This window comes from Colossoma macropomum, unplaced genomic scaffold (genome assembly GCF_904425465.1).
Source record: "Colossoma macropomum unplaced genomic scaffold, Colossoma_macropomum, whole genome shotgun sequence".
Taxonomy (NCBI): Eukaryota; Metazoa; Chordata; class Actinopteri; order Characiformes; family Serrasalmidae; genus Colossoma; species Colossoma macropomum.
In genome coordinates this window covers 1,192,011-1,218,514 of record NW_023494795.1, presented here as the reverse complement: position 1 = coordinate 1,218,514, position 26,504 = coordinate 1,192,011, and the positions used below count along the sequence as shown (strand labels likewise).

Below are 26,504 nucleotides of genomic sequence, written 5' to 3'. Positions count from 1 at the left end.
TCTGTCTTCATAACTTTGGGTGTCTTTATGAGACCGGCAGTGACTCAGTTAAGTTACAATGGCTTGGAGGAGAGAGAGAGAGAGAGAGGGAGGGAGAGAGAAAGATGAAGAGAAGGAAACAAACAGAGAGAGAGAGATGGAGAGAAGGAAAGAGGGAGATATATATGAAGGGAAAGAGGAGAGATGCAAGAAAAAAAAGAAAGAATAGATAGATAGATAGATGATAGATAGAAAAGAGAAAGAGAGAAATGCAGAGACTGTTAAAGAGATGGAGAGAGAGATAAAGAAAGAGAGAGAGACAGACAGATACAGAGAGAGAGAGAGAGACAGAGAGAGAGAGACAGACAGACAGACAGAGAGAGAGACACAGAGAGACAGACAGACGGATACAGAGAGAGAGAAACAGAGAGACAGACAGACAGACACACAGAGAGAGATTACCTGATACATCATGTGGTTTAGTCATTGTGTAGTAATCATTATCACACACACCCACACACACATTGATTCAGTATGACTCAGCGCTGTGTGTGTGCGTACGTGTGTGTGTGTGTGTGTGATATCTTCCAGTCTCATGATCCTCTGTTAACACTGGAGCGATGTAGCAGATAGCTGCTAGCGGTTAGCGGTGGCATCACCACAACAGACTTATTGAAGGTTACAAGCTGTGAGTGTATGTGTGTGTGTGTGTGTGTGTGAGTGTGTGTGTGTGAGTGTGTGTGTGTGAGTGTGTGTGTGTGTGTGTGTGTGTGAGACAGTCATCCTTACAACTTGTGTTTTGAAAAGTGTTTGTGTAAAAGAACACAGTATGTATGAACACACAGGAGGTCTGAGCAGGTTCATTTCACACGTTTATTGTGTTGAATTAGATGTCAGTTGAACCGAAATGAACAGAAATAGTCCTCAGTGGCCGGCTGCACTACCTGCGTGTGAGTTCAAACGTAGGCTAGTTATAATGTGTTTACTAAGTTCAGGTTACTAAATCAGAACGAGTTGCACTACAAACTAGTTTTAACGTCGGGCTCAGTAGTTACTTAATATTTACATCTCCCTCAGCAGGTTGAAGTTCTGGGGAAACCATCAGAAACTACATAGAAAACACAACAAAGACCAAAAACATGACTTTTTTTGTTAACTAAGCTAAAAACTCTGAAGGCTATACCCTGTGATTTTACTTACAGCCCTAATCATCGGACTCCAACGGCTAAACTGATCTGCTGTTGTGTCGGTTATCCAGAAACCTTCACTTAAAAGCTGCATGTTTCAGGGAAATATTAAAGAATAAACAGACAGCGGCTGTAGATAATCAGTTTTATTCAGTTTAACCTGTACACGTCGTTCTCTTCCATGCTGGATATTTTTACCAGTGAAAAATTCAGAGCCAACTGCCGCTGCGTTTCCATGGCTGCGGGTTTACTGATTGGTTCTGAACATGTTATCCTCATGTTAAGCGACGTATGCATTAGTTAGTTGTTACTAGTTAAGACACAACTTGCGGATTTGTGGTGCAACCATGTGTAACAAAAGGATAGTTGGAAACTAACTAGTGTAACTAAGTCCTCAGTAAAGACTTTCTGCCCAAACTTAAATATAAACCTGTGTAAATCTGATGCAACCCAGTCCTGATCACTCTTCCCTTCATTAGAGCACTGTGTAGAACACTGGTGTAGGGAACTGATTGTGTGATGTAAGCGATCTGCGGACAGACCTTCCTCACACATTGCCGTCTGTGTTGAACTATGTGTTTTGTGGTTAAGACAGCAAATTCTGTCTGCTCTCTCTGAATGTTGGGGAGCTTATTTTCCATATTTATATTGTTTCTGCTCCCTTTCTTTCTTGGTTTCCCTCTTTCCAGCTCTCTCTCCCTTTATCTCTCTCTCTCTCTCTCTCTCTCTCTCTCTCTCTCTCTCTCTCTCTCTCTCTCTCTCTGCCCTCTGGTTTCCCCACAACTTCCTCTCCTTTCTCTCTCTATTTTGATTTGTTCAGTTTTTTGCCATGCATTCCTTCTTTTCTCCCCAGACATGCCTTCTTACTCACCCCCCCTCCACCAACACACACTCTTTTCCCTCTCTCTCTCTCTCTCTCTCTCTCTCTCTCTCTCTCTCTCTCTCTCTCTCTCGCTGCGGGTGTTTTTAACTCTCTGTGTGCCGACAGATGTGTCTGGAGCAGATGTTTTCTGGGATGGGTGTAGAGGCCTCCAGCCCTGGGGGGGTAGAGGGAGGTTCTTTCTGTTTCCCCCCAGCAAAGTGATCCCTTTCTGGGCTTGACTGAGCAGGCCTGCTGCCTCTGAAACCTAGGCTGTCTGGAGCTCCATAGAGTGGGAGAAATGAATTGTGGCAGTGAATATATAGATAGATAACTGTCATTACCTGACAAAAGTCAGAGACCACTCTTCATTTATTTACTCTAGAGCAGGGGTCAGCAACCCAAATGATAAGAAGAGCCATTTTGACCTTTCAACAAAAATCAGACCATTTTGGGATTTATTTAGTTCATGTCCACTTAACCGTCTTGGCTGTAAATATGTCTCAGTATGTGCTGATGTACTAATATTGGATAAAAAAATATAATACAAACAAAAACGCAGACTTACTTTGCTCTGCTTTAAGCTTTAGCTCAGCTAAAGCAGCTTTTCTCACATCTCAGGCAGGAAACTTTTCTGCAAAAATGGAATAGTTTCTTGTAAAATGTCCCTAAACGTTCGATTTTTATGAGGCTGAAGTCGCTTCTCATTCGCCAGCTTCTTGTTTGATTTTCCCCGTTCCACCTTAAATGGGGCCTGAGGCACCAGGATGTAACTGCTGCACAAGGTGGAACAGGAAAATTCGAACAAGAAGCTGGCAAATGAGGAGCTGACTTCAGCTTCATGACTTTTTTAGTGTTTGACAGTTTCTTGTTGCAGATTAAACGTATCAGGAAACCAGCTGGAGTGATTATAAATGCAAATAAGTCCATTCATCTTCAAATTATTGATGTTCATCTTATAACTTTCTTTTTGCCTTTTCGTTAGCTACTAGCTTGGCCAGATTCATATCTGCATTTTTAAGGTGACCAGCAGTCTGTGCGCCAACCTACAGGGTTAAAGGGTGAATTAGCAGTGTTTGTTAAAACTGTGTTAGAACTAACTATCAGTAAAGCTTTATTTTACCTTATTTTTAAAAATCTAATTCTGCCTCTGGAGCCGCAAGTTTGCCAACCCCTGCCCTAGAGTTAAAACACCATTAAATATAGGTTATTCATTTTCAGGGGATAATTCTGAGGAGATTAGATATACGATAATCCACTTGCATAAGGAAGAGGAAAGCCAAAATGGAAAAAACAAGAGTTTCAAGTTGATACAAAGAACAACTGTGCAAGACCTGCTAGACCAGCAAAACCGTCATATTAACAGCACTTACAGCTTTCATCTCTGAGAGAAAATCAAGCTGCTTCAGATCTGAAAACATCCACAGGTGTTTCTGTCCATCCTTCCACTGAGAGAAGACGACTCAGCGCTGTGGGTCTGAAAGGATGTGTAGCTGTTCAAGAAGAACCTCACTGAGAAAAGGAGACGGACACATCAAACAAAGAAGCTGAGCAATGGACTGACCACCCCAGAGTCCAGACCTCAACACCACTGAATGTGTTTGATTACTTCAGAAAATGATCAACCAACTTCTAAGACTAAACTTTGGAGGTGTGGCTGTTAGATATATGTCAGCTTAAGGGAGAGTGGTGTCTGACTTTTGCTCAGTGTTGTAGCTAGATTAATATAAAAACAGACAGATGCATTTATAAGTTGACAGATTATATAGAAATACATAGATAATAAATTAGAGCTATAAAATGAACGAGAATTTGTTGTACTCCCTTTATTAGTGCACTATGGCTTTCCACTGTGTCTTTTGAGTCCTAGATTTCTTCATCGTCGTCATCAAATACAAAGAAAGGTTTTATGCCAGGGAGGAGAAGAGAGAGAGAGTGAGAGAGAGAGGACGAGGTAAAAGAAGACACGCTGCAGGCTACAGTGTTTCATAATGTCAAACTAAAACCACCACAGGAATTCATACACCAGACAAAAGCTGCAGCAAAGGGTCTTAATGTGACCGCCTGCAGGTCGTGTGTCTGTTTGTTCCTTACTCGCAGGCCGTGTATGGTTCATTGGTAATGGTTAAAGGAGACCCACATATGCCGCACCACCCCCTCCCCCCCATAGAACTTTGGGCCCCCACCCCCGGTTTTATTACACACTTCTATACACTAAGAATAGCTCAACCAGTTTGCAATGAAGTCCCTGTAGTTACTGAATAATAAGCCTTAGTGTGTAATAAGGTTTTAAACATTCCGCAAGTGATATGTGCCTTTATGAAATTGTGGCAGGAAAAAAGTGAATTAAGTCGTGTTTCCATTCGCTGCAGTTATACGAAGAAACTTTAGAGGGAGCTCCATCGAAACAAGTAAGATGGATATATTTAACTCGGTTTTTGCTTTAAGTACAATTATCTTTACGGCCATTTGCTATCTTTTTATGGCCGTGTTGCAGCTCAGAGACGCTGGCCAGGACGAGCAATGGGCCACCTAATGAGTGCTGAAATCTCAATGCCACCCTGACGACGTCCACCTTAGATCTGGGAAAGCAAACGCACCAGAAGTTTCTGGGAGCACACTGTGCAGAGCAACCTTTGTAGGCATCTGTAGGCATCATGGAATCATGTGACTTATTCGAAAAACTCTTTTCCATCACTCTTTTTCGCATGCGTACAACTCTTTTTGTGATATTTGGGTATTTTTTTAATTTCTGGCTTTTTCCATTCAGGTTTTTTTTTTGTGCACTTTCAAAACTCGCAAGAAACTGGTGGATGGAAAACCTGCTATTGTAGTACTACCAATCAAAATCATCATGCTCTCTGCATTATTCCATGAATGAGCAAGAAATAGTCCAATCCACCCATCTATAATCCTTATCTTTGTCTTATTTTCTCAGCCCTCCAATCACTGCTTATCACTGTTTGCTATCTGACATTGCCTCAAGCCTTCAGTTCTTTATTAGTGCGCCAGTGTTTGAATTTGAAGCTCCAGCTGCGGTTAAAGATGCACCTGTGGGATCTGTAAAAGTGAGATCCCATCCCGTATAGAGTAGAGCACTTCATATTCTACCCATCCTTGGCTAAATTACTTAATTAAAAATAGTGTTGTCATCAGTGGTTTATGAATTTAGTACCTAATATGCTCTGGAAGTTTTCAAAACATCTAAGGTGAGATATAAAGACATAAATGGTCCATAAACATTCTTCATGCCCATGGTAGCTTTAGCCCGAGGTGATTAGTTTTAAGTTTGCCATGTTGTTTTTCTCATCTTTTTACTGATCTTAGCTGATTTGAGCTTGGTTATGTTATCTTTATTGCTTTATACTGAAGGATGCTGCAGTGTTGGTTGTGTTTACGTGAGTCCAGCGTTCTTGTTGATGTGTATTGTACACAGTGTCGGTTTGTGTCACCATACAGTGGAAGTGTTGAAATAGTTAGGGTGACGACTGCACTGCTGTCAGCAATAGGCTGAATCAGGTGTGTTTAATGAGGCCGTGTGCTGAAGTCTGCATTGTTTTGGCCCGCAAGGACTGAAGCCTGACACATGTGGGCTAAACGCAATGCTGCGGCTGCATCAAACAATATTCTAATATTTCCTCACTGCAGTCGGCATACAAGTGGACACGTAGCCTTAGATTGCAGATGATCTTGTTCCATTAGCAGATCCTTTCGTTAGATTATTGAAATGAGTACAAATGTCTAGAAGTAGGTTAAATAATCTTATAACATTCATACAACAGCCTCATAATGGTAAATATTAGCATTGACTAGATTTAAGATCATTTTACTTGCAAAGATATCGTTTGTTGTGGTGTAGTGCAGTTAGTGAGCGCTGTGACTGGCAGAAGGTGCTTTTGGTTTGTACCATATGGAGGTTTTTACTGGCTCGACTCCCTCCTGTTAAAACTAATTTGTCAGAATAGAAGGAGATTTTGCTTTAGGCATCACACACACACACACACACACACACACACACACACACACACACACTTATGAAATGTTCTGCATATACTGAGTGACTCAACATCTCATACACACACACACACACACACACACACACACACACACACACACGCCCCATTAGTTTTCCTTTAAAGAATATTAAACCACAGAGAGCAGTTACACTGAACTCTTATTAAAGAACTGAACCCAGCAGGAGAGAAAGAGAGAAAAGAGAGAACAGAGGGAGAGAGAGAAACAAGAGAAGAAGAAAAAGTAAAATGAGAGAGAGCAAAAAGAGAAAGAAAGAAAATGGAGAATTGGAGAAAGAAAGAAAGAGCGAAGAAAGAAAGAAACAAGAAGGAAGAAAGAAAAGGGAGGAGAGTGAAAGAAGAAAAAGCGCAATAAAAAGAGAGGAAAAAAAAGAAAGAGACAAGGAGAGAAAGAGATAAAATTGGAAAGAAAGAAGGAGAGAAACAGGAGATGGAGTCTAATAAAAGTGAAAAAGAACGAAAAAAAACAGAGCAAGAAAGAAAGTGCAAAAGAAAGCAGGAGAGAAAGAGAGACGGAGGAAGGAAAGAAGGTGAGAGAGAAAAGAGACAAAGAGAGAAATGAGAGAGAAGAAAAAGAAAGAAAACCAAATAGGAAAATAAAGAGAGAAAGTGGGAGACAAAGAAAGAAAGAAGGTGAGAGAGAAAAGAGAATGAAAGAGAGAAAGTGGGAGAGAGAGAGAAAGAGAAAGAAAGAAAAAGAAATAAGAAAATAAAGTGAGAAAGAAAGAGAGAAAACAAAATCGAGAGAAAAAAGAACAGAGAAGGAAAGAATGAGAAAATAAAAGAAAGTGATAAAGAAAGAAAGTGAAAGAGAGAGAAAACATGAGAAAGAAAGAAGAGAGAAAGAGAGAGAGATGGGGGGATGGGGAGGGAAAGCAGGTTATTTAGGGTTTACAGTAAACATGTGTTTTGAGTTTTGGCTCTTCGCTCGTTTAGCGTTCTCTCACGCTTTTTTTCTCCAGTTGCAGAAATTAGCAGTCGCCTCCTAATGACACGTGTGTGTGTGTGTGTGTGTGTGTGTGTGTGTGTGTGTGTGTGTGTGTGTGTTTACGGCATCTATTTAGTTCTCAATAAGCCGTTTAATGGCCTCTGAGGTTTCAGCTGCTGTCTTTATTCCCTAATGAAGAGAAAAATTCAGGCTGAATGCGCGCATAGGGCTTCGGTGTGGTTCGATCCCAGCAGTGTCACGTGAGGCCCAGTGGCCTGAGAGACTTATAAGGGATGGAAAATGGAAATGACTAAATAGGGTGAAAACTGAAAAGTGAAAAAGTAAACAGTTAATAAAATAAAATCCTGCCAGGGAGGAGTTTTATTTAGTAGCATTCTTAGTTTTATAGCAGATTACATACAGAGTGAGATCGCCAACTGGTACAAACTGGCCTGTGAGCCTCCAGTAGGGCTTCATTTTACTTGCTTTGCACTGGAGCTAAACAGCTAACATTGCTAACAAGTTATAAAGAAGTTTATAGACTAACAGTTGTCATCATGTTCTTTCACTACAATACCCAGCATGCATTCCGCAAATACATCATACAGCCATTGGGAATCACTGTGGCGTCAGCCAATCCTGACAACTAACCTAGGCCAGAGGTCACTGTTAGGCAGACCGCGGTCCGAGTCCGGACCCAGACGCTGTCCTATGCAGACCTGGACCTACAACTGATAAACTATGGAGAATTATTTAATTTTGACGGGGTGGTCCTGTTTCAATTGGCGTAACTGTTCTAGCCTTTACGGTAGCTTTAACGGCCCGGGAGACTCACAGACCAATAGCATGCGTTGTACATATCACACATTACGCTACTCAGCCAATCAGATCCGTGCATTACGATGAGCACTGAGACTCAGGGGAGGGACGAGGCGAGAAACAGCAGTCAGAGAAGAAAGTGAGTCAGAGGGAGGTTATTTCATATGGCGTTCTCTAAAAAGAGAAGACTGATAATAGAGATTGTTGAAATATGACTGAATTGTACTTTATTTGATTTGACATTCAGTTGTTGACTGTATAAGATGTTGATATACCTACTAGGCTACTTCAGTATACAGTATATGAGTCATAATGCAAGTTTTCTCTAACTGGACCTTATTGAATTTTAATTAAATACCCCTGGCCTAGGCTAATAAACACAAGCTAGCATTAGTGTAACTTTTACCTCAGCTGTCAAATAAAACTGTGAAGAAGACACTGATTCTATCTTTATTCAGCTCAAAAACACACACATTTTACCCCTTTCAGCCAAAGCAAAGAAGCCAAACTGAGGTAAAGTCTTTAGATAACTAGGTTAGCTTGCTAGCTTTAGCTTTTAGCTTCTTTCCTCCTCAGCTTGTCCTCCTCAACTTCATTTCTGTCCCTTGAGTGACCCATTCTCTCCTTTGTAATGTTGAAGACGATTACTACAGTTAAACACCACACTCTTAAAAAAGATGCTCCAACGGTGCTTTAGTGAAGAAAATTGCTCTAAATAGAACCGTGAGCACTCAGAGATACCTTTGCATGATTAAAGGGTTCTTTGCATCATGAAAGGGTTCTTCAGAATGTAAGATATATACATATATATAGGTACAAAATTCAGGCTTCACTGCTAGTGCAGTTTTAGCTATGCGGCATACTTTTGTCCACCTATAAAGGTAACAGCTGCAGCATGCCATCTGCACAGTGTTTATTGTTAGCATATAAGCTTCATTACTTAGCCACATTAACTACATTAGCTCTGTAGCTACAATGCAGCCCTACAAAAGCAAATCTCAGACAATCAAACATGTTTTGGGTGATAAGTTTGGGGCGGGGGGATAGAAAATCTGTGTAAATTAGATTTTTTTGGCCAAATATTTGCTACAGAGGACAGAAAGGAAGACTTTAAAGGGCCCATATCCTTCACTTTTCTTCATTTATTCATTTAATTTTTTTACCCACTTACGATATAAATAAATAGAGTAGTAATTCATTTTATACAACCTTTTCCACCCTTTCTTTATGCCATGGCGTTAAACAGACTGTGACTTTAAGACCGATATATCACTGTTGTTGGAACGAAACCTCGTATCTCCATTTTTGATGTTTTTCAGTTTTTGACATAATTTGACAATACCTGTTGCCCTTTACATTGCTTGTAAATTTCGTGATGAATGGACCAAAAGAAATGACCTAAAATGACTTGGAAAAATGTCTGGTTCCATTGACTTGCATTAAAAGTAAAGAATGTTTTTTCCTTCTCCTGTAAAGTTATTATTTTGGAGATACAAGGTTTTGTTCCGGCAACAACGATAGGTAAATGACCCTTTTTTCTTAATGCCCTGTATTGTGCTTCATTCCAAACGTAGTCTGGGCTGAACGCTCCTTGTAACTTCAACAGTTTGATTGGGTGGGGTGGTGTAGTGACACAAAAACAATGAATTCAAAACAGGCTTAGTTTCCATAAATGGACTGAATGGAGTGAGTATTGACTGGTATGTTTTGAAACGTAATGTTTACATACTACATCAGATACAGTTTCAGTTCAAAAAACTAAACTTTCCATGATATGGGCCCTTTAATATCATTCAGATGTGGTGAAATGGCTAAGCCCTGTTGCAACATTACAGATTAAGGTAACTCTGGAGCTTCCACAGTGCAGCGCCCCACCACAAACGGGTGATTTCCTGCTGAGGCCGGGCCCGTCCGGGTCAGACCGCTCCCTAACGGGTTATTCCGGTCTGCGAGGAGGGAGCAGTGGGCCCCGGCGGTTTCCAAAAAATGCTCCCAGACCACCTCTGGTTTGGTGTGTCACACGTCATCATTCAGCATGGTGAAATAGCCCTTTCCTTTAAATGTCATCAGGACTCTATTTAGCGAGCTAACAAACATGCACCCAGCGCAGCTGCTCTTCCAAAATAACCAAAGCGAACGTCCCAGTTCGGTGTGTTTTATTTAAAGTTTTCAGAGGCCTCGCATTGATTTGCTGCCAGATCCCACGAAGGGATGAAAATAAGGGAGAGAGGAGGATCTCTCTTGCTCGCTCTCCCTCTCTCTCTCACTCCTCTCTTTCTCTCTCCCTCTCTCGCTCCTTCTTTGGTATATTTCCAGTCATCATTCCTTTCCTATTACTCTGTGTGCAGTTGATTGTGAGATAAATCACAGATTTATGAGGATTTTCCATGAACAACTGAGGGCTGATCTTCTTGATCTTTTTCTCGGCTCTATATCTGTCTTAATTAATCACGGCATTCAACATTAATGATTGGCTAATTGCCTGGGGCAAGTAAAATGCTAATTCAGGACAGCTGTGTTGAAAATCACCTGCCTGGTTGGGTTTATGGAGATAAATGAAACTATAATGAAGCAGTAAATGTATTAATTGAGACACGTGATGAATCTCATTAATACAAAAAACATTCTGACATCTAATTTGATGCGATACAATGTTTAGGTGGCCGAGTGATGTTTGTTTGTTTGTTTGTTTGTTTGTTAGCTAGGTAGCTCATGTTTTTTCTTATATTTTCAGACTGTGATTCTATGTAACTATAGTAACACAGCAGGTCACTTTAAGCTTGCATTTTAATGTAATAGTTTATATATAATAGTTTAATATAATATCACTATTATTTATATGACTGTTTGTTTATGCCAGCAATGCCACACATGATTTAGACATGCAGTTGGCACCATGCTAATTGGTGTACATAAGCTTCTGTTACTTGTTAGCTACATTAGCCTCCTAGATCCAGTGCAGCACTAAAGAAGCAAACTTCAGACACCAAATGTGTCTTGGTTGATCGACTGTATTTGGGGTAAGGGGGTTAATTCACCCATCCAAACTCCGCCCACGAGTGCATTTTTTTTCATAGCAACTGTTGCTAAACCGAGCAGTGGCAAAACTCCCATTAAATCAAATGAAGTTTGTTTACACTCACTAAATGACATGAAGTTTCTTGTTTATAAAGCTGGATAATGTTGTCTCTAGCAAAGTTGGAAACAGAATCATTATTTTAATTGTTATATCGATATTATTTATATGACTGACTGTTCGTGTCATTTCAGTTTGTACCAGTATTTCATCACCGTCCAAAAAAAAATCTCCAAAATTGTAACATTACAGCAGAAGGCAAAAATGTTTTTAACTTTTAATGCAAGTTAATGTGAAGAGATTGTATATCCCAGGGTTTCAGTCATGCGATTTTTCTGCTGAGGCCACTATATTTGGCACCGGATTTCTGGCTTCGTTGCTCCACAGGAACATAACTAGAGGTGAAATATGGCTAAAATTGCTCTCCTTACTTTGGAAGAGTAAAAACGTTCCTCAAAAAAAGTTGATAAAATAGTCTGTGATCCTTATACAGTTAAACTGGTGGAAAAGCTACCAAATTTGTTTTCCTGACATTTATATTCAGAGTCTCTCAAAGCATTTAAAAGCACAGAAGCCCACTGGCTCTTCGTGTCAGGGTGGGTAAAGGATCCAATGGTGTTCCATAAAGAAGAGATAAACTCTGTCATCATAGGAGGAACGACATCAGCTAATTAACACAGATGTGAACAATGCTGGCATTTAGCTGATGAACTTCAGCTGATGTTAACAGCCGAGAGATGAACAGTCGCCCCCCTAACGGAGCTGCAGACAGCCGGCATAACTTTACTCTCTGTTTCTGATTTAAATGATGTTTGAATGGAGAAACATAAGCGTTAAATATCAGACTGAACGTCGTGGGTCGGAAAACGACGTTGTGTTTTGACAGACGTGATCCTGTAAGTTTGCTAGTGCAGTTAGTTCAGAGTTCAGCTCCAGTCCTGCAACCCCTGCACTGCATAACTGTGGTTTCCCTGGTTAAAATACCTGATATTATTAGCTAATTAATCCCTTCTTGAGCTGAATGAGGTGTGAACAGCAGAGAAACACTAAACTATACAGTGCAGCAGCTATCTCTTGGCTTCTGTGGCGTCTTGCAGGTGAATCATTCACAAAGCAAAGCAGATTGAAGACATCGCGCAGCGCAGTAACTCCCTGATTCGGTCCTCAAAATGGTGAATATACAGTGTATATGCAAGAATATGCTGTGCTTTAAAATTTAAAAAAAGTACATTTTGTACAGTGACAGTTTGCTCCAGTGTGAACTGACTGCAGGCATTCTGATGCAGTACTTTCTGTATATGTGCAGAAACAGGGGTTTGATTAACTCTTCATGACTGTAAGCCTCAACCTGGAGGATTTAGCCAGGTTACCCAGCATGCTTTAGTGCTGGAGGGGATGCAGGGGATCAGACAGGAATTCTGGGAATCCCTCGAGTGCATTCCTGAAACATTCCAGCTGTAAAGTGTCCTGGAGAGCAGAGAAGGTGAAATACTGACTGTGGATCAGTGCAGTGAGAGTTAAACGTGTGCTTTAATTTGAGTTCCCTCACTGACTCTGGATCAGTTCATATGCATCTGTTTCTCTCATTAACTGAAACGGATCAGTCCCAGCGCTCCCATAAGGTTCAAAAGAGCAACTGCATACTTCGTCTGTAGGCCTCAAGCTGCCTTTTCAGCAGAGCGTCATGGGAAATGTAGTTTTCTCCAGGAAAAATCGCTCCTCCTCCTCCAGCAGCCCAGATCATTGGCATAGACTTGCTTATGTGGTTTCTGACACTGTGACATTCTGTTACTTCTGAAAATGGACTAAAGTTTGTTAGCGTAGTTAACAGCAATAGTGAACTTAGGCCATCATGAAGGCTAATCCGTGTTTACAGATTAACTTCATACAGTATCATAAACCACTATTTGAGATCACTTAACAGCTCGACACATGATTTACTCATGCAGTTAGCGCCATGCTAATTGGTGAACATAAGCTTCCAGTACTTGTTAGTTACATTAGCCTCCTAGTTCCAGTGCTTTACTAAAGAAGCAACTTCAGACACCAAATATGTCTTGACTGATCGACTGTATTTGGGGTAAGGGAGGAAAATTGACCTATCCAAGCTCCGCTCACAAGTGCATTCTTTCATTGCAACTGTCACTAAACAGAGCAGTGGCAAAATTCCTATTAAATCAAATGAAGCTTGTTTAAACTCACTACATACCTTTACAGTTTCCTGTTTAAAATGCTGGACAATGTTGTTTTTAGCTGATTGAAACTAGTCAAGTTGGAAACATTAGCAAATTTTATGTTAGCATTACTACATGATGTAAAATGTAAAATGGAGGTTAGGGAAACCAGCCTTGTGACCGGAAGGTCGCCGGTTCGATCCCCTCAGCAGCCTTGTGACCGGAAGTTCCCCTCAGCAGCCTTGTGACCGGAAGGTTGCCGGTTCGATCCCCTCAGTAGCCTTGTGACCGGAAGTTCCCCTCAGCAGCCTTGTGACCGGAAGGTCGCCGGTTCGTTACCCTCAGCAGCCTTGTGACCGGAAGGTCGCCGGTTCGATCCCCTCAGCTGACAGTATGTGACTGAAGTGCCCTTGAGCAACGCACCTAACCCCCAACTGCTCCCGGGGCACTGTGGATGTGGCTGCCCACCACTCCGGGCAAGTGTGCTCACTGCCCCCTAGTGTGTGTGTGTTCACTAGTGTGCATGTATTTGAGTGTTTCACCGCACGGATGAGTTACATGCAGAGGTCGAATTCCTCTGTGTGCAAAACACAGTAGGCTAATGGTTCTGAATTCTAAAAAATTCTAAAACTATATCCGATCTAAGGTAACAGTATGCATGCAACATAAATATCACTGGAAAGTAACAACTTTAGGTATTTAGATATTTTGACACTGAGTGTGTTTCCATGCACTTAATACTCTGATAACTGCAGAAAATCAGATTTTGTCAGTAATCTGATCAACGTGTTTACATGCGCTTGTGTAATCAGGTAATGGGGAATCTCCGGGTCTATATGAGTCAGACAGTAATCAGATTTCTGCTTTGCAAACGGCCAGTAAACTCACAGAAGAAGACATGAAGTAAACGTAACGTAAACACCGCAGCTTTTTTTCGTGCTACTTTATCAGAAAATATGAACATACATCATCTAGAATATGAAGAATATTTAAATCCTTAATTTCGTCAAGCATGTGTTTGGTTTCAGCATCGCTCCAAAAGTGTTTTGCTGCATTTTGCGGCAACGCTGCTTCCTTTTCTTCAGCACTGCTGTCTGTTTTCACACACGCGCAGACTGAGAACTCCGATAGAAGTCAGAGTAAGAGTTCACATGCACTGACAAATCTGATTACTGAGCTAAAACCCAGCCTCTTTATCAGATTTCTAGACCTTACTCTGATCTAGGAAGTCAGAGTGTGCTGTTTACATGACCATTTGAATAATCAGGTTACTGCAGAAATTTGATTATGATCGGATTATTGAGTGCATGTAAACACACTCAGTGACTTGCGCTACTTGTGCCATTAAGTGGAATATTAGTCAGCATTCTGTAAAGCTTGTCCAGTCATTTGTGGGCGGAGCTTGGGTAGGTCAGTCTTTGATAATTGGTAGATAATTGATATCAGTTTTGACAATAGAGAGATCATTTTTGCTGGATTGTTCCTTTAAACTAGGTCGTTATTGTGTAATGGACATGCATTTGGCCAGACTGCAGTGGACTAAGGAGAGAAATTTCAGGCCTAAAGCCGAAATACGGAACTGACTTTTTTACATGTTAACAGTTTTTGTTGGAGCACCGAGGAATACATAATCATAAACACACACACAGTCACACATCTGTTTTTCCTCTCTCTCTCTCTTTTTCTTTTTTTTTTCTTTGTCTCTTCTGTTTGTGTCTCAGACACAGCAGTGCACTGGAGCGAGAAGAGTGAGGCAAAAAAGTGAAATATACAGAAGGAGCACATAAAGTGGAGGAGACGTCTAGAAGAGAGAGAGAGACAGAGGTGTATCCAAGGGGTGGCCAATTTTATGAATATAAATATAAAATGTGTTCCATCCACACTTTTGTCTTTCAGTTTACTTTCAGCACTAGTTGTATTGATGTAATATGTTATGTGTGTGGAAATGATGGACAGATTTATTTTACATACAGGAAAAAAATACATACATTTATAGGTCATTATAATACAGTAATGAGAGAGAAAAAGAGAGTGAAGAAGGAGAGAGAGAGAGAGAAGTAAAGGGCCGAGAGAAAGAGGTAAAGGGAGAGAGAGAGAAAAATAGAGAAGAAAGAGATGAAGAGAAAGACGGAGTGGAGGAGTGAGGGAGAAAGAGGGAGAGAGGAAGAGAGAGTGAGGGAGGAGAGAGAAAGAGCAGGAGAGAGGGAGGGAACTGAGAAAAAGAAACATGAAGGACAGAGAAAGAGAAGGGGAGAGAAAGAGAGAAATAAAGAGATAGAAAATGAGAGTGAATGAAAGACAGAGAAGAAAGAGAGATCGAAGAAGAGAGAGTGAGGTAGTGGGAAAGAGGAGAAAGAGTTGAGAGAAAGACTGCAGAGGAAGGGGAGAGAGAGAGAGAGAAAGAGGGAGTGAGGGAGGAGAGAGAGCAAGAGAGAGGGAGGGGAGGGAGAAAAAGAAAGAGATAAAGGACAGAGAGAGAGGGTGAGGGAAGGGAAGAGAGAGATACAAAATGAAAGAGTGAATAAAAGACAGAAGGAAGAGAGAGTGAGGGAGAGAGAGAGCGAGGGGAGAGAGAAAGAGAAAAACAATGGAAGTGGAAAGGGAGAAATAAAGGGATATAAAATGAAAGAGTGAATGAAAGACAAAAGAAAGAGAGTGAGGAGGCGAGATAGCGGAAGAGTGGGAAAGAGGAGAGAAAGAGATGAGAGGAAGACTGCAGAGGAGGGGGAGAGAGAGAAAGAGAGTGAGAGAGGAGAGAAAGAAAGAGCAGGAGAGAGGAAGGGGAGGGAGAAAAAGAAAGATAAAGGACAGAGAAAGAGAGGGTGAGGGAAAGGGAGAGAGAGACAGAAAATGAATGAGAGAGAGAGAGAGAGAGAGAGAGAGAGAATGTGTTTCTATTTAAGGAGCAGTGCCCAACATTAGCTGTGTTTAATGACCGCAGCTGTGAACGCTCTCGTACGAGAAGCGTGCGGATCATCTGGTGAACATACACGCCGACCAACACAGCAACACCTGTTAGTTACTTTAACTCTCCAATAAAGCTGTGGCTAAATATACAAAACACATTGTTCCTGCTTTTATTCGATTGATACAGTTTCCAGTAAGTAGGTCATTTTATTTATATAACACTTTATAAACTGATTTACAGAAACAGTTTAAAGCATCAGACTAGGAAAAATAGCCATCATGTAAAAATGCAAAATACACTTTGACAAAAGTGCTGCATTTGAACATCATTTCCACACAAATATAATAATATGAATTATAATATGAATTATTTTGTTTCAGCCTACTTACTTTTTGCTGTAATATGTTTTATGTGGAAATAAAGTACACATTTGAATCAAGTTCATTAATTAAAGCAATAAGCCACGAGAAGCCGTGCATTACAGTGATTTTATCAGGAGTTAAATCACTGTGATGTACAGCCTCTCATGGCTTACTGCCACCAGATAACTTAAAATAGGATAAAATACACCATTTTTTCATAAACATTTTAAGTTATTATTAATACTGATCACAATAAACAGTTATTCCGCCAGTAACTGTAGTTTGATTAGAATGCATGCATAGATAACAGTGTGTCATACAGCACCAGAGCCGTAAACAAGTCTTTTAGAGATTCCTGAACAACTGAGCTACATTTTGGGGGAAAGTTGTGCTCACTAGAACTATCGCTTTAAAAGTTTTGGTCAGATCAGACAGTGTGATAAGCAGAGTAAAGCTCCTGTGTTCGTGAGACGGAGCTGGCGGCGAGAGCGCTCTGCCTGCTCAGCCGTGAGTTCACTGAGCTGACAGGCTCTCAGATTCACTGGAAGCTTGCGTGAGAGGAGGACAGTGCGTGTGTGTATGTGTGTGTGTGTGTGTGTGTGTGTGTGGGTGTGCGTTTATCTGTCTCTCCGTGTCTCTGTCTGTGCTCATCATGCCTGTGCTGGTTGATATGCTGCTGAATGGCTGCTCCAACTGTGCGAACCGTCCAACGGCTCATCACGTTTACGGCTCAATCAGAACTGTTTATTTACTAAATACATTCTTATAAACAAGGAATTTGTGCAGACAGTGAATACAATAGACACATAAAACGTGACGTAAATTATATAAAATAAAAAAACAGTAGGGAGTTAATTTTGTGCTGAAAATTGTAAATAAAATAATAAAATATTAAGCTTCAAAATATAATATTCTAAATATTAACCTTTTTAGAAATACATTCAGTAATTTTATTACTTATTCATTTTTTTTCTGTTTGCAGATTTTTCTGATGCTTTGTTTTATTTTTCATCCTTGAATTATGTGAAATAAAAAAATACACATTTGTAATTTTTACTTTATTTTTATTTAATAGAATTACTACACTTCTTGTATTTAACCCTTGCAAGTATTGCAGTAATACTCTTATTCTGTCAAGTTTTGGTGTGAAACAAGGGTTCAATTCTTAGAACACCTAATGAAAAATTATCCAATCATGATTTTTCTCTTTATGGTATCTAGGCAGATACAGCCAAGGAAGCTCTCCCATAGGTTTGGACTTCAGGAGCTGAACTGAAGGCCTGGCTGTGTCTGAAAGTAGAATCAAGCAATCACGTTTTGGTTTCCAATGGGTGGGACCAATTTTGTAAGAAAAAGACATCACTCTAGGCATTCTGGGAGTTCTAGATATGTCAGTGATTGTGAATACAAGTGGCAGCCTGACCAGTGGGTTTCAGTTAGTTGTTAGAAATGGAAAGCAGCAGCGGCAGCTCTGTGCCAAGAAAGAGTCACAGCAAAACTGACATATAAAAAGTACGATATATGTGTGTTAAAAGCTGCAAATGAAACATGAAATGTCTTTTACAAACTGCAAATGTGTGTGTTTGATCTAGAACATCTAACAAAAATTAGCACTAACATGCTACTAGAACCCCATAGGTGTGCTAGCAGAAATTAGCCTTATCATAAAGTTTTTCTGTCAATGAAAACGCGTCAAAATTTAAGGGCAAAATTACTGCTTTGTTAGCATAAAGCAGCTAATTATTAACACTTTGAGTATATTTTGCACTAGCACATGCTCTTTATTGTATGATCGGTTGATTCCAAGGTCAGTTCCTAATCATGTTGGTAGTGAACCTAATGTGTTAAGGCCTTCAGTCCAGCTCCTGAAGTCCTAACCAATGGGAGAGCTCACTTGGCTGCCTAGACATCACAGAGAGGAAAAATCTCATTGGACAATTTTCCCTTGGGCAATTCAGCCCTTTTGTTTGCAACCAAAACTTATGAAATAAGAGTATTACTACAATACTTGCAGTGTTTATATACAACAAGCACAATGACTCTTAAATAAAAATAAAAATAACAGATTTATTTATTTTACAGAAATGATTAGGCCTTCTCTGCAGCCCTAGAACACCCTGAGGGTTTTCCTCTGTATGACATACTGTCTGTTAAAGAAGACAAACAAGCAGATCCAGGCTTCAACGTGGCTGCTGTCGTTGTTTTTGGCTGTACATTGTACTTGTGTCCATTTTTTGCTAAACTGTTCCTTTAATGCTAGATAGGAGCTAAACTCTGGAGGACAAACGTCCACTAGCAGAGGACTGAGGCGTGCTTTAGAGGATTCAGCTGATCAGGAATATTCTTCATACTCCTCATAGTCCAGTCACTGCAGCCATTACAGGCCACTCATTTCCTCATTAGCTCAGATTAGCATCGATTAGATTAGCGTAGATTAGATTGTGTCGGACGTCCATGACAAACATGACAATCGTGACCTGCTCTGCTGCCAGCAGACGGCAAGATTCCCCAATGAGAATGAAATAGATGTTATTTGTTGTCAGTATATCCCAAAATAAAATGAAATACACCATAATATATTTTCAATGCATCCTGCTTAGCTAGCCCTAGCTATGCCAAAGCTCATACTTCAGTCAAGTCGGTCAGTTCATCACTTCAAACCAATTGGAGGATGTAGACATTGCTGATGGACGGCAAGCACAGCTCCTTATGTGGCTGACTGAAATGTACATGTTTCAAATTCTGCATTTCCATCAGTCCTTAATGCTGTATTTATGAACTGAATCGCTCCAATATTTAAAGTAATAATTCAGCGAAAAATCAAATGTAGCCTGCACTGTTTTTCTCCTCCTTACCCCAAATGTAGTCGATCAGCCAAGATATGTTCGGTGGTTAAAGTGCTTTTTCTTTAGTTTTGGACTGGAGCTGTGAGGCTAATGTAGCTAACAAGTAATGGAAGCTTAAGTACACCAATTAGCATGGTGCTAACTGCATGAGCACTGTGCAAACTGCATACCTAATCATCACACGCTTGCTTCACACTGTGTTGAGAGTTAAGTAATCTCAAACAGGATAGCTTATGTGTAATAAAAATGGACATAAGTCCAACTTTTAGATAACTAATGCTACTGTTTTTAGCCATAGCAAAATGGTCAGTGACAATATGCAGTATACTGTTATAGCTATGACTCTCCGAGGCTTTTTCAGGGCGTCTGTGAAAGCATTCCAGAGAACCTTTATATATTCTAAAGTGTTTTTCAGAGAGCAGCTGTTGGGTCTATAGTGTGTGCATGCGTGTGTGTGTGTGTTTCATCCAGATCGTTCTGCTGTTGTAAACAAAGTCCACAATGAGCAGCTGAGGTCTATAGAAAGCAGCAGCTTTATCGAGTTCACTCATGGCCTGAAGAAATCACCAGGCTTGCGACGGTCGGGACTGTGCTTTCAGTGGATTCTCACTGGCCACTTTATTAGAAACACCTACTTTGTATTTCCACTCATTGGTCACTTTATTAAAAAACACCTACCTTGTATTTCCATTCGCTGGCCACTTTATTAGAGACACCCATCTTGTATTTCCACTCAGTGGCCACTTTATTAGAAACACCCACCTTGTACTTCCACTCACTGGCCACTTTATTAGAAACACCCACCTTGTACTTCCACTCACTGGCCACTTTATTAGTAACTCCTACCGTGTACTTCCACTCATGGCCACTTTATTAGAAACACCTACCTTGTACTCAATGGCCAACATACATATCGCTGCTGTCAGAACAAAACCTTGTATCTCAATTTTTGTTGTTTTTCAGTTTTTGACGTAATTTGAAAATGCCAGTTGTCCTTTACACTCTGTGTACATTGCATGATGAAAGGACCAAAACAAAACGGCCCAAAATTACTTGGAAAAAGGTCTGGTTCCACTGACTTGCAATAAGGTAAAGTAGGTTTTTTTCCTTTACCTGTAAAGTTCTCATTTTGGAGATACTAGGTTTTCTTCCGACAGCAGCAATATAAATAAAAATAACCTAAATTCTAAATATTATTGCTGCAAAATGCACTTAGTGTCAGTATAAAAGGCATTCTCACTGTTTGGGTAAATATGAAGTTAATATATGTACCAGAAGTATATTAAATAAAACAAAAGTGTCTGAAAACCCTTCACTGTATGCACATGCACACATAAACACACACACAGTACACAGCAGACATATAGAAACACACAGACATAAACAGACACACATACACAAACAAACACAGATGCTAAAATATATGCACACCGCGTCCACAGTGTTCTGCACTAACACTAATTAAAGAGAAGGAAACATACAAACACACCGGCTCCAGCGTCTGGAAGATGAACGGCTGCACTAGTTAAAGGCTTTATATTGACCCCTCCTGCCCACCATTAGTAAAAGGCTGGGCAGTTCACAGCTGTTTACAAATGCGTCTTCTGGCTTCTGGTTTCTCTCACCCACACCAGCGCTACTTATACTACACACTAAATGTCCAAAAGTTTGTAGACACCTTCTCATCTAGCGTTTCTTCTGAAATGAAGTGTATTAATAGGGAGTTTGTCCTCCTTTGCTGCAGTAACAGCCTCTACTCTTCTGGAAAGGCTTTACACTAGAGGTTGGAACATTGCTGTGAGGATTTGATTGAGCATTAGTGAGGTCAAGTTCTGATGTTGGATGGTCAGTTCTGGATCTCTTTAACTCATCCCAAAGGTATTGGATGGAGCTCCATCACTGCAGAGAATGCAGTTCTGCTGCACCACAGCCCAGTGCTGGGGGGGACTTAATACCCCTCGGCATCAGGCATGGTGACTTTAGGCTCATGTTTGACCATGTGTTGCAGATTAACTCCCGTAAGGGAGGATGGGTCTTTAAAAAGCTCTATATAATACAGTTTATTATTATTATTATTATTATTAGTAGTAGTAGTAGTAGTACTAGTATTGAAAATAGAGGTGTTTTACATGTGTGTGTGTGTGTGTGTGTGTATCTGGACTGAAATCATTTCAGTGTTGTATTTGTCTCCTTTCTTTGATGTGTCATGTTGAGACTCTAACTGGGTCATGATGCCTTCACTGAAACTTTTAATGCAGTCTCTCTCTCTTTCTCTGTCTCTGTCTCTCTCTCTCTCCTCTCTCTCTCTCTCTCTCTCTCTCTGTCTCTCTCTCTCTCTCTCTCTCTCTCTCTCTCTCTGCAGTTGTAATTATGTCTGTATTGCGGGCGCTGATTTTGCCAGCACTCCTGCTGTCCCAGAATTCCATGCTTCACTGATTTTAGTGTGTGTTTGTGTCTGTGTGTGTGTGTTTGGTTGGAGCGTGCGAACACACACACACACACACACACACACACACACACACACACACACACACACTCAGATGTGTTGTGTTTCCTGTGGAGTGGCTGTTGGATCAGTTCAGAGCTGATGAACAGAAACATGTTTTATAATATTTCTCCTTGTCCCCTTCTCTCATTTTCTTTTTCTTTTTTTTCCATTCTTTTCTTTCTTTTCCTCTCTTTCTATTTATTCCCCTTCTGTCTTTTTCTTTCTCTCTTTTTTCTTCCTCTCCCTCCTTTCTCTCTCTCTCTCTTTCTATTTCTCTCACATTTCTCTTTCTTTCACATTTCTGTCTTCCTTCGTCTCTCTTTTTCTCTCTCGTCGTACCTTTCTCTTTCTCTCTCTCGCTCTCTGCAAACACACACACTTGTCCCTACACACACATATATGTGCACATGTGTCTCCAATTAGCTCCAATCAGTGTCCTATAATCATGAGCTGAGCTTCAGGACCCCCCCAACACACACACACACACACACACACACACACACTTGCACTGTAGTGATTAGTGTGTCAGTCTGATGAGAGTTGACAGGCGGTCTACCAGTAATCATTCCTTCCCTTTTAGTATTTTTTAAACGTTTTTTGTCTTTCTCTGTCTCCAGCGTCTGCTTCCTTTCACCTCCCACAGAGCCTGAACTGTATTATTACTGTACTACAGTGTTTCTGTATTCCAAAGGCCTGTCTGTGTAGTCACTGCACACAGTGAGACTGTAGACTGCATACTTATACTTACACAGAGAAGAAATACTTACATTCTTTATTTATTTATTCATTTATTCATTCATTCATACATTTATTTGTTTGTCTACTCCTAAACTCTGTTATGTCTCTGTTTAACGAGGTTTGTTCCAACAGTGATGATATATACGCATAACACTGCTGTCAGAAGAAAACCTCGTATCTCCAAAATGGTAACTTTACAGGAGAAGCAAAAAACCTACTTTACTTTTAATGTAAGTCAATAGAACCAGACTTTTTTCCAAGTCATTTTGGGCCATTTCCTTTGGTCCATTCATCATGAAATTTAGACACAATATAAAGGGTCGTAGGCAGTTTCAAATATTGTCAAAAACTGAAAAACAACAAAAATGGAGATACAAGGTGTTATTCAGACAGCAGTGATATATTACATGTGGGGCACATTATTATTACATATAAGTGCCTTTATTGTAGTTTTTAATATTTTCCAATATTTTCCATTATAGGAATTTAAAGGAAACAGTGTGTGTGTGTGTGTGTGTGTATGTGTGTCTATTAGAATCAGTGAGTTATTCTGTACTGATGCTGTTTCCAGACTCTCCAAAGTACGCCTGATAACAGTCTGGCTAAATTTGGTGCCATGTTTATTCACAGAGGTCTTAGATAAATAGTGTATATCATTCGGACTATGTGTGTGTGTGTGTGTGTGTGTGTGTGTGTGTGTGTGTGCATGTGTGTGTGTGTGTGAGAATGTCAGTGCTGATTGCTGCAGTATCTCTGCCAGTTCTTTTACAGCAACGCTCTTTAAAGTCAACAAAGAGAGACTGTATGCGCTTGTGTGCGTGCTTGGCAGACAGACGCGTGGTCAGTTTTGTGACCACATCACAGCCATCGCAGATTTTAAACCCTGTGCATTGTGGGTTCGTGTCTGGAACGCTGACTCACGGGAAGTGAAGAGGGGAGGGTTGGGGGGGGGCAGTGACAGATAGAAGATTTTTGGGAACTGATCAGTGTTATTTGGAAACTCTGCATGATCTAGGACTGAATCATTGTCTCTCTCTCTTTCTCTCTCTCTACCTCCTCTTGCTCCCCCTTACTGTCTATGCATTTCCTTTTCTCTTTTTTCTCTCCTCCTCCCTCTGTTTATACATCTCTCTCACTTTCTTTCTTTCTCACCCTCACTCTTATATACACTACATGGCCAAAAGTATGTGGACACCTGACCATCTCACCCAGAGAGTTCCATCTTGTTGGACATCCCATTCCAACACTATGGGCATTAATATAGAGTTGGCCCCCTTTGCGGCTCTTAACAGCGTCCACTCTTCTGTGGTGGCACTGATGTTGGACGAGAGGGCCTGGCTCGCAGTCAACATTCCCATTCATCCCATAAGTGTTCAGTGGGGTTGAGGTCAGGGCTCTGTGCAGGCCACTGGAGGTCCTCCACTACAAACTCATCAGATCTTGTCTTTATGAAGCTCGTTTTACGCACAGGGGCTCAGTCATGCTGGAACAGGAAAGGGTCTTCCTGAAACTTTTACCACAAAGTTGGGAGCATATAATTGTGTAAAATGTATTTGTGTGCTGTAGCATTAACATCACCCTTCACTGGAACTAAGGGACCTGAAAAACAGCCCCAGCCCATCATCCCTCTTCCACCAAACTTTACTGTTGGCACTATGCATTCAGGAAGGTAGTGTTCTCGTGGCATCCACCAAACCCAGATTCATGCATCAGACTGCCAAGTAGTGAAGTGTGATTCATCCCTCTAGAGAACATGTTTCAACTGCTCCAGAGTCCAGTGGTGGCGTGCTTTACATCACTCCAGCTGACGCTTGGTATTGTGTATTGTAATCTTGGGCTTATGTGCAGCTGCTCAGCCATGGAAACCAATTTCATGAAGCTCTCAATGCACAGTTCTTGTGCTGATATTGCTTCCAGAGGCAGTTTGGAACTTGAACAGTGAATTGTGCTATGTGCTTCAGCACTCATGGCCCCTCTTTGTGAGTTTATGTAGACTGCCGCTTTGTGGCTGAGCTGTTGTGGCTCCAAGATGCTTCCATTTCCCAATAATAGCACTTGCAGTTGACCAGGGCAGATCTAGCAGGGTAGAAATTTCATGAACTAGCTTGTGCTAAGGGTGGCATCCTATGACAGTCTCTCTCTCGCTCCCTCTGATTTGAATTCAAATCACTTCTTTGGCATGAATTGTAATTAATTGTAAAGCTATGCTAACAAACATACTCTCTCTTTCTCTCTGCCCTCCCACAGTTCCAAAGAAGCTTTTGCAAGAGTCAGTTCAGAGACTTCCATTTGCCCCACCCCCCTCGCAAACTCATGACCCCAATGTGGTGGGAGACAGCGCACCGCCTGACGGGAACCCGTCCCTGACCTCTGACCCTGCACCAGGTAACAACCTCAACTCTGGCCTTTGCCCCCCTTTCATCAAGGCTGGAAGCCCTGTGTTTGACCCCTGTTCACATTCTGAGCTTAAAGCAGACACAAACACATGAATCAGACACAACAACAACCTGTTCATTACTCATTTCTCCTTATAGTACTGTTTAAGTAAACAAACACCTCCGGAGGCGAGGCTGGATTAGTCTCGCAGGGCCAGATGTGATCTCATAATGCGAATACACGTCTGGGAATTTGGGCTAATGTGAGTAGGAACGTAGACTTATTAGGGTAGGAATAAACTGATCTTGAGAGTTTTGTGAAGTGTGGGTGAGCTGATGAAGGTGTGGTAAGAACAGAGTTAGTACTGGACCACACTGGACACTATCAGACATTATCAGACTGAGTTTCAATGAGTTAAAGGAAAACAGCAGCACTGCCAGAGTGTCAATTAGAGCCAAGCAGTGGCTCTGACCCTCAGGCTGTTTACTTTGTACACACAGACACACACATAGACACAGGCACGCGCACACACACTCACACACATTTGCACACATATACACTCATACACAGACAAACACACACACGCACACACACACATACAGACATATATACACATTTTACACTGTCTGCAAAGCCGCACACATGCTGATACACAGCCTGCCAGCCTGAAATGAAACCTAAACACAGACAGTAGTTTCAAAAATGAAAGACTCATAAAACAACAAACAGAGCAGAGCGTTTGAACTTGTTATTACACAACAGCAGAATTTGCCAGATTATAGCAGGATTTATTTTTGTGTGTGTGTGTGTGTGTGTGTGTGTGTGTGTGTTTTCCAGGGAAGTCTAAGCGAGGGAAGTCTGGGTCGTACTTGGAGAAGAATCGCTTTGCAAACGGACAAAAGGAAACAGAGAGAGAGAGAGAAGAAAACAGAGATAAAGAGAAAGAGACTAGAGATCAGACTCCTACGGTCGCTGTCGCCACGGCGACCAGCACGGAGATGGCCCTGATCAGTAATGCTCTCGCAGCCTACACCTACATCACAGGTAACATTCACACAACTCAGTCCTTCATGTAACCCTTTCCCCCCAAACCACCTCAGTCCTCTTATTTTGTGTTTTATGAGAAGAAAAGTAACACTTTATTTATTTTAATCAGTAAAAAAGTTTTTATAGATGCATAAATGCCAAGGTAAACACAACTGAACATTCTGACCCTTCCTGCCTCTCTTAGTTACTGTTGTCCATCAAACTTCAGGCTCAGGCCAACTGCTAGCATTCATAGCACATGTGCAAATAGACTAAAAAAATTAAGGAAAATTAAGGAAAATTCAATACAAATATTTTATTATAAAAAAATAAACTGCCTTCCAGTTTAGGACATTCTGAGAACTAAGAAAGTGGAAGCAAATTTCGAATAAATATATTATTCTAGTTAGACGGTGCCCACAGGACGCTGCCCACAGGATGCTGTTGGCTGGATATTTTTGGTTGGTGGACTATTCTCAGTCCAGCAGTGACACTGAGGTGTTTAAAAACTCCAGCAGCACTGCTGTGTCTGATCCACTCAGACCAGCGCAACACACACTAACACACCACCACCACGTCAGTGTTACTGCAGTGCTGAGAATGATCCACCACCCAAATAGTACCTGCTCTGTGAGGGTCCATGGGGGTCCTGACCACTGAAGAACAGGGTAAAGGGGGGCTAAGTAACAAAGTATGCAGAGAAA

General features: G+C 41.0%; 1 protein-coding gene across 3 annotated transcripts in view; it reads left to right on the top strand.

The window, feature by feature from the left end:
- LOC118815190 (protein eva-1 homolog A) overlaps nt 1-26,504 on the top strand; it is an 84,686-nt gene that overhangs the window by 54,499 nt on the left and 3,683 nt on the right. For 2 of the 3 annotated variants that reach the window (XM_036581139.1, XM_036581141.1), the window contains 2 exons: nt 24,646-24,783; nt 25,612-25,818. In XM_036581139.1, coding sequence (XP_036437032.1) covers nt 24,646-24,783; nt 25,612-25,818 — 345 coding nt within the window. Of the gene's footprint in view, nt 1-24,645; nt 24,784-25,611; nt 25,819-26,504 lie in introns of those variants that run through there. The other variant, XR_005007797.1, reaches the window with a different exon arrangement.